Here is a 15,855-nt window from a genome sequence, read left to right on the forward strand (position 1 = left end):
GGCTGTGTCTGTGTGTATCTTGCACTTGCTACATAGCCACTTGGATATATGTATATCTGGTAACCCTAGCCAACAACTTGTTTCCTCTATTTGACTTTTACACGGGGCGTCGTCGTCGTCGTCGTCGTCAGCCAAATCCAGCTCCCGGGCTGCTGCCTTCACTTTTGCCGAAGTTTACCCCACTTTAGTTTGGGTTTTCGCTTGGGTTTTTGATTTTGATTTGGCCCGACTGGAGAGCCCTGGGCTTCGGATACACACCAAACCGCCAATTGCAGTTCTTGGCCAAGTGGCTGGCGGAAATGCTCCTCTCGCTCACATCTCACATCTGGCCAAAGTGGTCGCCGCCAACAGATTTATGCAGTGTGGGAATGGAGGGGAAAACTAAGGCCCTTCTTGAAGGGGGAAAAACCGAAAGTGGGAATCGTAATCTTAATCAAGGGGAGAGAAGGTTAAAATAAGTTAAAGGGCTTCGTTAGTGGACTACTAGAAAATTCTGTGCTTCTATCTTTAAGATGTATGACAATATTTCCAGGTCAAATAAAAATAGCCTTGCTTTAATCTAAATCAAATAAGTTGGTTAAGCAAATTGGCATGTTATTAGACGTACACGAAAAGCAAATAAGATGGTTATTAAGAAAGATATTTAACTATGGTAAATAGTAAGGTGACAAAAGCAAACCTATCTTAACTGGGGGAAATCAACCTTAATTATTACAGATAATTACAAAATAACATTAACAAAATATTGGTATTCAAATTGCTACCTATGAATTTGAAATTAACAGAAAAATAAATATTTATAAGTTTATTAATATTGATTTATTTATTCTTTACTCATTAAATATTTCAATATACTTGTTTGCATATATTGTAGCCAAATTAACTTAAACTAATTACTAAGCCAATCGATTTGGCTGAATTCCCCCATAAATCGAATGGCTTAAAATGATTGGGAGTACGCAAAATCTGCAAGTGGAACCCCCTTGACCGCCTCGCTCCAAAAACCTGCAGCTTCTGTCGAAATATTCCCGTCGGTCGGTAAATCTCTTGGGTTTCCTTTTCACCAGACTCCATTTCAGACATGGCCATATTATATTTGTTTTTCGCACACAAATTCCTAGATGATATATATTTTCCGCTTGCAACACGACACAGCATTTCCATCTTTTATTTATATGTGCTTTAACCTTTTTCATAGTTTGTTTTTCTTTTTACTATTTTTTTTCCTGGCTGCTTGTGTGCGTTCCTCATGACTTCATTTTGTGGGGCTTTGTTTTGGTTTCTGGTCTTACCTTCAACCTTTCGACGGCAGCCGTATTGAACCACCCACACGAAATGAGGCACACGAGTGGAGGCAACTTTCAATTGCGACATGCGGCGGAGAGCGGTGGGCTCTCTCTACCGCTTTACCCCTTGCCACCCCCTCCCGCAGCGTTTCTTTACATGAAAAAAACCAGCTTGTAGCGTCTGTGTTTGCTCACTTGCGACTGTGTGTGTGTGTGCGCTGTGGGAAATAGTGGAAAAGAGCGCCCCCTGCGAACGCCACCCCCCGCCCACTGCCACCAAACTCAACGCTCTGTTGCTTTTTTTCAGGCCTAACGCAAAACATTTTGAGGTAGGTTGGGAATAGATTGGCAACAACTGCGCACACACACACACAGATACACACACACACTCACCGACTCACACATACCACTGCACACTCAGAGCGTGCGCGGAAAAACTTAAATTTCTCGTTTCGTGGCAAGAAATTAGCAAATGATTTTCCATTTTTTTTCTTCTTTTCCTTTTTTTTTTAACCCAAATACGGCGGCGGCGGCGGCGATTTTTTCGCATTAGAATTATGTAAGCTGCCCCATATAAACAAACAGTAGGCCTATACGTACCGCACATATCTTTCTCTGGCTCAGATTTTGTAATCGCTTTGGCTTTACTCATAATTGGCCAACCGGAGGTTCTGCTCACTGGGCAATGGAGCTTATCTCCTTATCGGTAGACGAGCAGACAATCCTAGTGGCAGGGATTATGTCACTGGCAGGCCATGTAACTCAATTACAAAATCGGATTAGCAAAGATAGATTCAAGAAATCGAAATCGAATTGAGCAAATGTTTCCCGCTCGCAGTGCAGCCGATGTGGCCATATGGTCAGCGGACAGCCGAGTGCAATGGGTCGGGTCAAGGCCCAAACTTGTTGCTGGGAAATTCGCGACAACGAGGCGAATACGTAATGCGGCTACCTAGAACTTGCCGCGGTTACCGAAACTTCCGTTTTCGGAGCGCGGGTCTTGAATTCTTGGTAAGCCAGCTGCCAAACGGTTGTAAAAACCCACACTATAAAATGTCGATTTTATTGCATTTAACCTATGCTTAAAGCTATGCCAATTAAGAAACTACAATCTATGTATTATTTGCTTAAAATGAAAAAAAAAACCTTTTTGAAATAGAAGGTTAGTCAATTGACAAACTCTCTTACTCTAAATGAAAGTTATTTTAAATGAAGATCATTCAGAAACATATATATGTATTTAAAGTTTAACAAGCATATTTATAAAATACTTATTTGTTATAAATTGTTACCTCAGAACTTAAATTAGTTTTCTCTAAATTATAGAGTATAAATATAGTTTTCTTTGTCAAACTGCCAAGCTAATATTTTTCCATGATTAGCTGGTTAAACATTAATTAATTAACTTGGCAATACCCGAACAGAATTATAATATTGACTTCCAATTAGCACATGGAACCGCATAAAAATTCGACGCGTGACCAAAAAAGGGTTTTTTTATTAGTCTGAATAGAAAGTGTTAATTTAAACAGAAGTTACCAGAAGTGACACATTATTTAAGTGTTGAAGGAGCTAAAAATATAATATAATAATAAACAAATACAATCAAGCAGAAGACATTGTTGATGAATTAGAATGCTTTTGTGAAATGCTAATGTTACTCAAAATCATTATTACTAAATTATGCAACAATAAAATGATTTATATTCATAATACAAATTATTTACCCAGCATATGACAAATAATAAGTAAATATTTAAAACATATGCCAGCTATTAAAAAACACGCATTACAAAATCTCATTTGAACAATCGCCACAAATTCGAAAGGTATATAAAATCATCTGCCCTGGAGGCAAATGCGTCAATCTATATGCACATTATACCACACCATAAAACAAATAAAAGTACTTAATGACAAATTAAAACAAAGATTCGCCCAAAAAATAAGGTACAAAACATCAGAAAGTATATAAAATTACAATATATATTTCCTTTTGTGAGATACGAGAGATTTTCGAGTATAGAGAAATAGCGGTCATAAAAAATGCAAAAAAACAAATGAATGCAAAAAAGAAAACAAAACACATGAGATCGGAGCGGATTCTCGTATCATTTCTTAATGCGGAAATATTGAAGAAGAATTTCTGCTGTCTATATAAACACACCAATGTGCGTGCGTGTGTGTGCGGACTTGTATTTTGTATTAAATGCATATGTAGCTTAAATAAACATACATTTCGTACGACAATGAGAAATTGCCTGATATGCATATGTCTCGCTGTCTGTGTGTCTGCGTGTGTGTGGTGTGTGTGTGCAAACAATGAGAATCTGGTGTCTGTGTGAGCAGTGTGTCTTTTGCTGGTGTGCGTTATCCGCGAGACCTTGAACTTGAGACTGAATTTCCAAAAAGCGAACACACACACAAAGCCACGAAAAAAGCGAGAGAACAACAACTGGCTTTTATTCTGGCCACCAATACATAGGCGCCTGTGAAAGCAGCGACGCCGGCAGCGGCATAAAAGCCAAAATATGTCGGCAGAACAGGAATTTAGAGAGCCAAAGAGAGCCGCAGAAAAGAGAAGGCAAGAAGTTGAGAAGTGGAGAAAAAAGGGGAAACGGGAATGGGAACGGGAATAATGGGGATCGTGCAAAAACGAGGCAGACGGAACCCGAAAAAAAAACATATACCTACATATAAAAAAAAATTTTGGGGAAGAGACATTCACGCCAACAACAAATACAACACAATTGCCAAACAAACACATAAATTATAATATTTAAATATAGAACTTTTGCGTTGTTGTCGCCCGTTCCTGTTGATTTTGTTTTCGGCTCTTTGTGCATTTTACTTTCGTCTGCGGCGACTGCATTCGTATTAACTTGAATTCTGCTTTCTTCCACCACACCCATAACTCTATTGTTTTTTTTAATGTTTTTTATTTGGCAACGCCATAAATTGTATTATTATTATTATTGGTAATAAATAAATAAACATGTATCCCAGTTGAGGCACATTTTGATTCCGGTTTGGCGCATATTATTGCGCCGCACAAGTGAAATTATCGATACAAAACAGTTTCTAGTTGTTGTCGTTTTTGGTTTGGGCCATTCGCGGAATTCGTGGGGCATCCATCGCGGGTTTTTGTAATAGTTTTTATGATGAATAGAATTTGAATATGTGTTTTTTGCTGGCTAGCAAGTAGGGCAAGGCAATTTTATGATGGATTATTTGGTTTTAAGGGAGTAATCCATTAAATGTCAAAGAAATGAAAGATATATTAATTATGTGCATCTTATTTCCTATTTTAATTGTAAATTTTGTAATAATAATATAATTTCCTTGAACTATTTTTAAAATAATTTATTTAAAATATACGTTATAATAGGTATTCCTTAAAAAGATTTTTTAAATATCTTGAATAACATAAAAATTGAATATATTTTTGTATTTAAACTGAAGATAAGTTAAAAATTGCAATAGAAAATACAATAAAATGCCCTCAGCTATTATCCACAGTAATTTGATCGGTCAAACCAGCGCCTTAATCCAAAGTCAACCACTCTGAAATATACATTTTCATTTGCCTACTTTCCACTGATTAATGTCAGATGAAAATACGTTGTATGCGATAAAAGCTGAGCTCAATAGGTAAATCCCCCCTTTGGCTGGGGCCCACACATAAATTCACTTTCCGTTTCTTACTTACTTACTTACCAAACCGCCCACAACTCACAAGACATCAAAAAATAGGCCAATAACCAAAATGCCATAAACAATTACAAATTGGTGTGTGCAATTGTTGCTGGGCAGACAGGCGGGCAGCTTCTACGGCTTTCGGAAATGCTACGAAAATTGTAAACAAAATTCAAGCACCTCCGATGACGCCTTAGCCAACAAAACTACGGCCAAAAACAAAACTACAAAACCAAAATAAAACAAAAGACGTATCGGCTCTATAAGGCAGACTAATCATCGAGGTAACAAGCGGCGATGGCTCGTACCTACATTGACCTACTATTGCGGCAAATGCTGCGCTATCCGCCGGAATTGTGATGTAACTGTCCCAAAATGCCGCGCACATATCAACGAGCCAGTTCAAGTCCAAATTCGACTTCGAATTCAGCCAAAGAAAAATATATAAAAAATAGCAAAACCCACCAGCTCACATGCATACGACTTTACCGTTAATTTCTTTGACATGTTTCAGTGTGTGTGCGAGTTGGTTTTTATTATTTTTCATGTTTGCCAATTTTGCTTTGTTTTCTCGTAATATATTTAAGTTTTTTTTCCTCCTCTTGTATCTCTGTGTATTTTGTGTATTTTGTCGGTTGGTTAGTTTCTGCTGGTTTTATTAGACCGCATTTTTAGAGGTCAGCGCACATTTGGCGCAGCATTGCAATGTTTTGTAGACTCTATTACCACTGGCTATTTGTCTTTCTTTCTGCCGTGTTTGTGTTTGTTTATGCACCATTAAAGCTGAACCTCTGGCGGTCTGATTGTCGGTTTCTGTTTTTTTTTGTTGTATTTTTACCATGGGGGCGCCACAGAATACAGTACAGTGAAAGCCCGCGCAAAGAACTAATGCTCTTCAGTGAGAAAATCTTTGTATATTCCTTGCCTTCCTTCCGCTGTACAACTAGGCGTATGCCTGATTTCAGAGGTCGTATATTACTCATACGCCTAGTATGCCACACAGGAAGTAACCGCTCACGTTTTCTACGTACGGACATAAACTATTTCAACGGGAATAAACACAGTAATTTGAATTAATATTTCCAGGAATTTTCTAGAGCTAATATAAAAATGCAAAAAAAAAATGTTACAAGTTATAGAAGATAAATTGTAGGTATATCTTTTTTTCATGGAAGATATACAAGTTTTCTTTGGTTACTTGTCTTTTTCAATAAATTTGTTTAGACATGGCCATGTCAGTGGTTTCTTAACTGGAGAACTTTAACCAACTCAACTTGTCGGTGGCCACCTGCAACAAATTACGCATACGCCGCGTATGCCGCAGTAAAAAACAACACGTGAGCACTTCCCCACGGAAAAACTAAAAAAGAAAAACGCAGACAAGCGCTGAAAAATCGAGCCAAGTGACGGGCATTTCCGACATTTCCACTTCGACAAGCGATTAAAGCACCAAGTAAATAGAGGGAAATTCTCGGCAACGAAAACTTTGCGAAAATTATATTTATAATTTCCGTTAAAAAAGTTGCTGCTGTTGCAGGCTAATTGTGGGTGGGAAGGGGGGTCGGTGGGTGTTGGGTGGGGGGAGGTGTGTGGAAGGGGTAGGGGGAGTTGGGTCTGGTTAACCAATGCAACCGCACAGCTGTTTTGTTGCCGCGCGATTTCCGTCACGACTTTGGCTTTTTATTTTTGTGGGTAAATACGCTTTTGTGCTGCTGCTGCTGCTTTTGAATTTTTTACATATCAAAAAAATATGGGTTTATATATATATATTTTTACATGCTTCTCATTCACCCACGACGAGTGGAGCGGCGGGCGGGCGGCAATCAAAACGAGACGGCTACGTTGCACAGTGGGGCAAGTTGCTAATGAAGGGGAAATAAATTATTAATCTGGTAATAATTTAAAATTATTTTAGGAATCTTATTATTTTAAATTAAATATGATTTTATGTTTAAATATTTAGTTTTCCTATCTTAAAAATTGTAATTTATATTGGTAATTAGTTTAAATTATATATTATAAACTGTGAAAAATATGGAAGGTAAAAAAATAGCTTCAGTCAGAGTAATGTAAATCAGCTTCTTTAAAAACATATTCAGTTTAAATTTAAAGTGTTCCCATACAATATTTAGTTTATTTGGTAATTAGTTTAAAATATATATTATAAATTTTGAAATATATGGAAGGGTAAAAAAAATTTCAGTCAGTGTAATGTAAATTAGTTTCTTTAAAAACATATTCAGCTTAAATTCAAAGAGTTCCCAAAAAATGTAACCCTCTGCGTCTATTATTTTTTTCTGCTGAGTGATTATTATGGGATTTTCATGCATTATATATGTATAGATAGGCAGTTTAAATTTCTACCACTCTGTATAGGCCTTTTGGCCCAGTGTGCGATGTCGGCTGGGCCGCCGTGTATTTAAAAAGCTGTAAAAAGCACTCGCACACAGCCGCAACATGCAATAATGCAGCCAGCAAAGCATAAATTGTAAACTCGTCGCCGTTGCCGACAAGCCTTGACCTGATTTCTCTTCCTCTCTTGCTGCCACCCGTCCGTGTGTGTGTGTGTGAGTGCTGTGTGAGGGTGTGTGTGTGAGTATCTGTGAGAGTGAGTGTGCTTGCAAGCTTCATTGCTCCGCTGGCTTTGACGTTTTCCTGCACACTGCAGTGTGTGTGTGTGTGTGTGCGTACCGCTTGACATTCAATGCAATTTTTCCCCTCTGCTTATTTTCATGCCGCTGCGGCTGCTGCATGAAATAAGTGAAAATGCACTTTTACTTTTCAGCTGCAGCAACAACAAAAACAACAACCACAACAGCAAAAGCCAAAGGAAAGTGAGAAGCTAATTTTTTTGCTGTTTTTTCTGCCTTTCCACTGGCTGTTGGTTGTTTTTAACGGTTGCGAGTTCATGGCTCACCAAATTGGGGCATTTCAATTGTTTCGTTTCGTTTGGTTTCGTTTTGTCTTATTCGTTTTCCTTTTTGCATACATATTTCGCTCAACATGACATTTCTATGAAATTATGATGCGAATTTTTGTATTATTAGCCCGTTGGATAGGCATTTTGACAGCTGTGAAGAGGACAGGGGCGTAGCCAAGTGGTTTAGGGGGGCAAAAAAGAAAAGAAGAGGGGGCTGCAAGGGCCCTGCAAAAATATTTCGCGTTAAGGCTAAGTATTCGTTTAATTGGAACAGCAACGGCGACTGGGGATTTGAAAGTGTAGGGCACACATTTGAGGTGATTGAAGTACTCGCCAAAATTTAATTCAAACTGATGTTGCTGAAGGATGTTTCATTATTCAGCTATTACCTTTGCTGACAGGGGATATTTTTAATACACATGATTATTTAAGCTCATTAAAACAGAGGCAATCTTTAATTATGGTTGATGTAGCTGAAGGATCTTTCTATATCTAATGATTTTAAGACTTAGGAACATAACATTTATAATGATCATTACACTACAATATTTGAAATTTGAACTCAATATAAGCATAAATACTTGGGTTTAATGTTTAGTATCATATCATATCATCTTAGGAACAGTCCAACCGATATTTAATATTTATTTTAACAAAGAAAATGATTGGTTATATAAATTTATTTACTTGAAAGGGAAATTAAATCAGAAATTAATATAGTTAATTAAGTGACAGCATTTTAAACCATCTTTTCCCTTTTGTTATCCTTTTCAGACACTGAAATTCCTATTGTCAAACAATCGACGAGTCCGGCACCGCAGCAGCAACACCAGCAACAGCAACACCTGCAGCAGCACCAGCAACAGCAGCCGCTCAATGCGACCACCTTCGCCGGCGCCACCGCCCTGCTCCACATCAAGACGGAGCAGAATGCGCTGCTGACGCCGCTCCAGCTGCAGCAGCAGCAGCAGCAACAACAGCAGCAGCAGCACAGCCTACACGGTGCAGCGGGCAACGGTGGCAGCAACAACGGCAACAGTGCCCACCAGCAGCAACAACCGCTGGCCATACCGCACCGCCCGCTGCTCCACAATTTGCTCAGCGGCGGTGCCATCCACAATCCGCACCACAGAAACTACACGACGGCCACAACAGGTGAATATACGGCAAACAAATTATTATTTATACATTTTTCCCTGGTTTTTATTGCTTTAAAACAACTTGATCTTAAGGGGGATTCAATATATATATCAGAAATACATTTGCTTTACTTATAACGAGGAAAATAACATTTTTAGAAGTCTTTTGAATAACATTCTAATGTAAAATAAAATATTAAAAATTACGAGTGCGTAAGTAAAGTCTTATTTTTACTGATTTTCTAAAAATACCATACGCTAGATCAAAAATACTTATAAATAGCAGCGTAAATACAAATTGCCATCAATATTTTAAAAAGGCAGGGAACTAAAAATATATGTAATATTAAAAAACAATGTTAAGGACTAACTTACATATTATACTTCACTTATTAATGCTGAAAACTGAAGAAAAATGAACTTAAGAATATTTTAAAATGTAATAATAAGAGGGCAACCATAGTATTACCACAATACCCATGTAAAGTCAAAGAAGATCACGTTTTTTTCGAGTGTAACTGCCTGTGAGGCGAGCGTGTCCAGCAGCAAGGTGAACCACTGAGCCACTGAGCCACTGCACACGCCCTCGACTCGATTCGAGCCATATCGATTGCTAATTGCCCCTCTTCTTGGCTCGTCCTCGCCCCCCGCCTCTGTATCCCGTTCGCAGGTTCATTTCCGCCCAGTCCCGCGGACAGCGGCGTCTCCGACGTGGACAGCTCCAGTTCCGGTGGCCAGCCCTGCGCCGACGAGCTGAAGGCGCGTCTCGGGATGCCGGCGGCCACCTCGGCGTCGGCAGCGGCCGCAGCAGCGGCGGCGGCAGCGGCAGCGGCACACCTGCACACGGGCACCTTTCTGCATCCGAATTTATACCAGAACAATGCGGCGAATTCGCTGCGGAACATATGGAATCGCAGTGTTGGGGGTGAGTATACAAGTATGTCTGGGCCAAACGTGGCCAACTTTTAGCTGTGTGTGCAGGAGAACCTTACTGGCAACAAAAAGGATTAAAGCTAGAACCTCATTTCCCTTCAGTTTTTTATAGACTCTAAATATGCAGACATTGCCAGCAAATTGTTTGTTTTTTATGTCTTACTCGATATCACAATAACAGGTTATTTATAGAGCAAAAGGAACATATTAAACGGTTTAAAAATACGATATATGTATATTAATGACGAAGTAAAAGTAAACACTTCATGTTTTTTAGGTAAAATATAACAATAAATTTTTAATTTTTTGAAAACAGTGTTTAAAAATCCCTTCTTAGATAACTGGGGATTATTAAAAGGACAATTTTACACAGTATGAAAGAAATGGTTCTGTTCCGGTTTAAAAAAATATGTTAGAAATCATTTCATACATAAGAGTCTGTAAAAGTTTAGGATCTATAAATTATATATAGATACTTATATAGAAAAATTTATAAGGTAAAACATAGAAGGAAATTTTAATAGTATTATAACCGTCTTTAGAAATTTCTTTAAAAGTAAATGAGCATTATCAAAAAGATAGTTCTGCTTAGTAGAAAAGAAAAGATTCTTATCTGTTTTTCAAAAATCTGATACAAAACATTTCAAAACAGTCTGTAAAAGTTTAAGAATTTACCCTTTATTGGTTAAACGCTTTAGTTAACGATTTGATCTCAGCCTAGAACCGTTTTATGTCAGCCAATTAATCCTATGACCTAATGAGACATTTGCATTTTGCAATCAATCTGAAGTTGCTATAATCTGTTGCATACATAATGCACTCCTAATCCAACTTGCTCTTTTTTTACAAAAATGTCAGGCAAACAAGGCGCACACGCACACTCACACAAACACACACACGAGCAGTACAATCAATTGCAATGAGATTGTGTTGCACTCGCTGCTTTTAAGCTCTCCGCCAGCTGAGTATGTGTGTGTGTGAGTGCGCGCTGCCGTATAAAAATCTGTGGTCATCGACACATTGCCTTTGCGCAAATTGTGAAGGTCACAACGACAACGACAACGAAAGCAACAGCAGCAGCAAAAGCAACAACAACAGCAGCCCCAATGTGGCAATAATGCTGCTCTCCCGCTCTCTTTTTTCTTCCAGAGAGAGAGAGGGAGAGGGAGAGAGGGATAGAGAGAGTGCCAAACACCAACGCAAATGCAACAGCAACACGAATGGGACACACGAGCGCAGCGTGCGTTGCTCTCTGTGCAGAGTGTCGGTGTGTTGGTGAGAGAGTGCTGCTCACTTTTGTTTTTATTCAGCTTCAGCTACAGTCTTCCCCCCACTCCACTCCACTCTTTCACTGCCCCAGACCACCCCACCCCCTTTGCAACACCCCCTTTAAAATGGTCCATCGAGTCCGAATCCGAATACGAATCCAAATCCGAAACTGAATCCGAATCCACCGACTGCCAACTGGCTGAGCCGCGAAATTGGGCAACGGCAACGGCAACGCCGGATGTAAAAAAAAATAAACTTACTAAATAGCACACAAAATTATACCTGTGCCACCACAGAGAAACAGAAACGGTGTGAAATAGTCGCCAGCGATCTGCGATCTGATACCATGGGACGGATTGGCTTGTCAGCAGACAGATTCTTTTGGTCATGTTCTGTAAATTTAAAAACAACAATTTTTAAATGTCAAGTGGATCGGCTATAAATCTCTTCTCCTAAGCTAACCACACCTAAAATTAAAGCTCTGTGCCAAATTGATTATAATGAGATAAAACAACCCACATATATCAAATTAAAAAAAATGTACCCTAACTCACCAAATTGATTTTTGAATTTATTAAATGCAAATATTTTTTTCTTGAAAAATTTCGTAAAGAAAACTAAGTTTAGATATCTATAGAGAAGGAAAATCTCTCACAGCAGAGCCTAAAAGTATGCTACAATCTATGTTCCAAGCGCGATCCCTACAAATAAATAAAATATATAAAAAAAAAGCAAAAACTAAATGCATATTTATTTAAAAAATTTTATTTAATAAAAGGCATTTAAAAAAAATTTTTAAGTTTTAAATTCTATACTTATCTTGAAAAATCCGCATTTCGTAACTATTTTAAGCTAACAAATTTAAAGACTTTAAAACTTAAGAAAAAATTTTTGAGTAGTTTTTAAGAAAGCACACAGTAGGTAGGGTTATTAGCAAGAACAGGGCCAATGACAAATTTGATTTTAAGATCTGAAGATTGTTTACATTTTAGTTTGAAGATTAAATTCAAGGAGCTTACGATGGAATTTTATCTTTTGATATTGCGTGACACATTTTTTCTAATGTTCTAATGTTTTCGTTTCAGTGCCCGACAACTATTACGGAAGCAGTGCCGCCGGCAGTGGGGGCGGCCAGCCAGGTGGGCCAGGCAACCCCCAAACGCCGGGCTACCTGCCAACGTCCTACTTTAACGCCCCAACAGCAGCGGCGGCGGCGGCGTCCCAGCGTGGAACCACCATCAACGGCTATCATTCCCTGCACCAGCAGCAACAGCAGCAGCAGCAACAGCAGTCGCAGCAATCGCAGCAGCAACAGCAACTGGCTCACCAGCAACTGTCGCACCAGCAGCAACAGGCGTTGCACCAGCAACTGTCGCACCAACAGCAGCAGCAGCAGCAACAACAGCAGCAGCAACAGCAACAGCAGCAGCAGCAACACCCGCACTCGCAGCTGAATGGTCCGCATCCGCATCCGCACTCCCATCCGCATTCGCATCCGCATCCGCACGCGGGCCAGCACACGCATTCCACAATCGCTGCAGCGGCAGCGGCAGCAGCAGCGGCCTCCGTGGTCAGCAGCAGCAGCAGTGCCGTTGCAGCGGCGGCCATGCTGAGCGCCAGTGCAGCGGCAGCGGCAACGGCAGCAGCGGCGGCGGCGGGCGGATCCCAGAGCGTCATCCAGCCGGCGACGTCCAGCGTCAGCTACGATCTCTCCTACATGCTGGAGCTGGGCGGCTTCCAGCAGCGCAAGGCGAAGAAGCCGCGCAAGCCCAAGCTGGAGATGGGCGTGAAGCGGCGCAGCCGGGAGGGATCCACCACCTACCTGTGGGAGTTCCTGCTGAAGCTGCTCCAGGATCGCGAGTACTGTCCGCGCTTCATCAAGTGGACGAACCGCGAGAAGGGCGTCTTCAAGCTGGTGGACTCGAAGGCGGTGTCCCGCCTGTGGGGCATGCACAAGAACAAGCCGGACATGAACTACGAGACGATGGGCAGGGCGCTGAGGTACTACTACCAGCGCGGCATCCTGGCCAAGGTGGATGGCCAGCGGCTGGTCTACCAGTTCGTCGATGTGCCCAAGGACATCGTGGAGATCGACTGCAATGGCGTGTGAGGATATGATAAGGATGCCTGTACATATAGCTTGATCCGAAGACGGATCGAGCTGGCATGGCAATAGGTTCTGGGGTGGGGTAAAATCAACCGGCTAGCGGCAATAGTGGCTGAAGGCCACGCGAGTTAGGGATTTCTTTGTACATGCGTTGAGTTTCTTGAGGTTAGCCAGCGATAAGCATAAGTTAAATCTAGCTGATAGTCCCAACACGCGTACATATATACTTATATATATATATATATATATTCACACCCTGTGTCCTGTACCCTATACATACACCCAGCTAAATCGGCGGTAATTAATGATCTATTCATTGGCGTTAGTGTTGTACTTGTAACTGTAACTTTAATTGTAAACTGTAACTGTAATGAATATTGTTATTATTGGTTATTATTATGATTATTACTATTATTAATATTATTATTGCTATTGCTATGGCGGAAGGAAGGAGGACGAGGGACGACCGAATTGATTCATATTGATATTCGATAGATGTGTGTAATATGTAAATGAGTACGAACCCATATAGCTGCAAGAAATTCTCTATCTCTACTGATCTAAATCTAAATGTATATGAGTATGTATATGCCTAGCCTAATGCCCTTTCAACTGTCCCCCACCCCCGCTGCCCAAGGACAAACACAGAGGATATAACTTTACACATTATATACACACATATATGCGGATCTGAACGATCTGCGTGGGTGTCTGTTCTTGGGCTAATTGTTTTTGTTGCTTATTTTATAAAAGAAGAGAGATGGAAGTTTATTATTTCATAGTTTTAGCTATTTGTACGACTACGATTAGGTTATTTATTTAAGTGTTTCTCCAGCTAAACCCCTTAACTTCCCAAACCACAAACAAAAACACACACACACTTCCTAACTGGAGCTAAGAACCCAGACAACTGGTGGTCTAAACTTTCTTGTAATTATTATTTGATAAGTTTTGTATATTTACAACATCAAAAGCAAAAAAAAACTCACAGGATAAACCAGAAGAAAAGCACTCCTTGAGCCATCGTTTAAGCAGTCTTAGAACACCGAACCAAACTCAACTTTCTCTCGATCTGATGTTTATTTATAAAGCGTAAAGTTAAACTATCGTATTCTTGTTAACGTCACACTGCCACAAATCGAAACAAGCCTAACAGAATGGAACAGATCTGAACGGACAACCGAACAGAACCGAGATACTGACCCATAGTTTCAACAATACTGCTACCGCAATCCTCAATGCAATATACCGACAACTTCTACAATAATTTCCAAACACTGCCCAAAACGTGCAATCTCTGAAAAGGAAACCTTGAATAGGAAAAGAGAATAAAACCAACTCCTAGTTCTTTAATCTATTTCTTTAATAGTTGCGTTCTCTAAGTACCTTTATCTATTATTATTATTATTATGTGTACGTGAAGATGAAATCTACAATATATCATTTTGTTTATGATGATTGGTGATTGATGATGCAAATAAACAAAGTGAGTCTTGAGTTCAACTCTGTTCATTGTAAACAATTTTTTATGATTATTTTTTATTTTTTAAATAAAATTATTATTTCAATTTGTGCATGCGTTTTATTTACATCAAGCCCAAACAGAAAAACACACCAAGAAACATAAAAAACAAAAGAAGAATAGCACGTAAGCAAAAGATATGATACAAATACAAATATATGGAACCCGCTACAAATTTGGAATCTAGATATACCTCCCATGAAAAGTACATAAAGTTGCATAAGTTAAATTATATTCAAAGTCTATATAGGATAGTCGAACGGATTACCGATATTTGAGGTCGAGATCGCATATTTTAGATAAAGTCGAATTGGTGTATTTTGTAGTTCTAAGACACAGTATGGCATTTGACACCATTTCACGAGGTCTCAGTTTATGAGGTTTCCCCACAGATCATGGATTTATATGTATGTCTACTTATTAGTGTACCTAGCGTAAATCAGTTATTAGTTGTTAGGGATGAATATTAAAAGTTATAAGGATGCTAGCTGTAAGCACACCCACAAACAGAAGCAGAATCGAACCATATGAACAAAAAAGTCACGACTCGAGTACAACGAAATCAGTAAACATGAATCTGAGCCACAATCCGAAGAATACAGCTTTAAATCGAGATAGTACTTCCCAAATTGATTTTCGCAATTCCCAGAAAGACTTTCCTTCACTTCGATAGCCTAAAAACAGTTGGAAACTCCAACCCCAAAGCATTTATACATGCTAAGCACGATAATTGTATATAAACAACTTCTGGACCTCATGATTCCACTTGATTATAAACGTATTTTATATATATACACCAATTATTTGTTAGATTGGACAACCCCTGAATGCTGGATAAGACCAACTAAATTAAATATTAATGAATACCGATGCCGTTTGGCAAGATTTCTATACTAGGCTAAGACAACATAACTTTCTATTGGTAACTCAAAAAACGAAACGAACTATATAGCTTTTAAATCGAACGTGCGATAATTTCAATA

General features: G+C 39.3%; 1 protein-coding gene across 2 annotated transcripts in view; it reads left to right on the plus strand.

Annotated features, from left to right (window-relative positions):
* The window catches only part of Eip74EF (Ecdysone-induced protein E74), a 52,481-nt gene extending 37,563 nt beyond the window's left edge, over positions 1-14,918 (plus strand). For both annotated transcript variants that reach the window (XM_036815078.3, XM_036815077.3), the window contains 3 exons: positions 8,677-9,057; positions 9,712-9,966; positions 12,329-14,918. In XM_036815078.3, coding sequence (XP_036670973.3) covers positions 8,677-9,057; positions 9,712-9,966; positions 12,329-13,353 — 1,661 coding nt within the window. In that variant the 3' untranslated portion in view covers positions 13,354-14,918. The remainder of the gene's footprint in view (positions 1-8,676; positions 9,058-9,711; positions 9,967-12,328) is intronic.
* Positions 14,919-15,855: the final 937 nt, after the last annotated feature.

Source organism: Drosophila suzukii, chromosome 3 (genome assembly GCF_043229965.1).
Source record: "Drosophila suzukii chromosome 3, CBGP_Dsuzu_IsoJpt1.0, whole genome shotgun sequence".
NCBI lineage: Eukaryota > Metazoa > Arthropoda > Insecta > Diptera > Drosophilidae > Drosophila > Drosophila suzukii.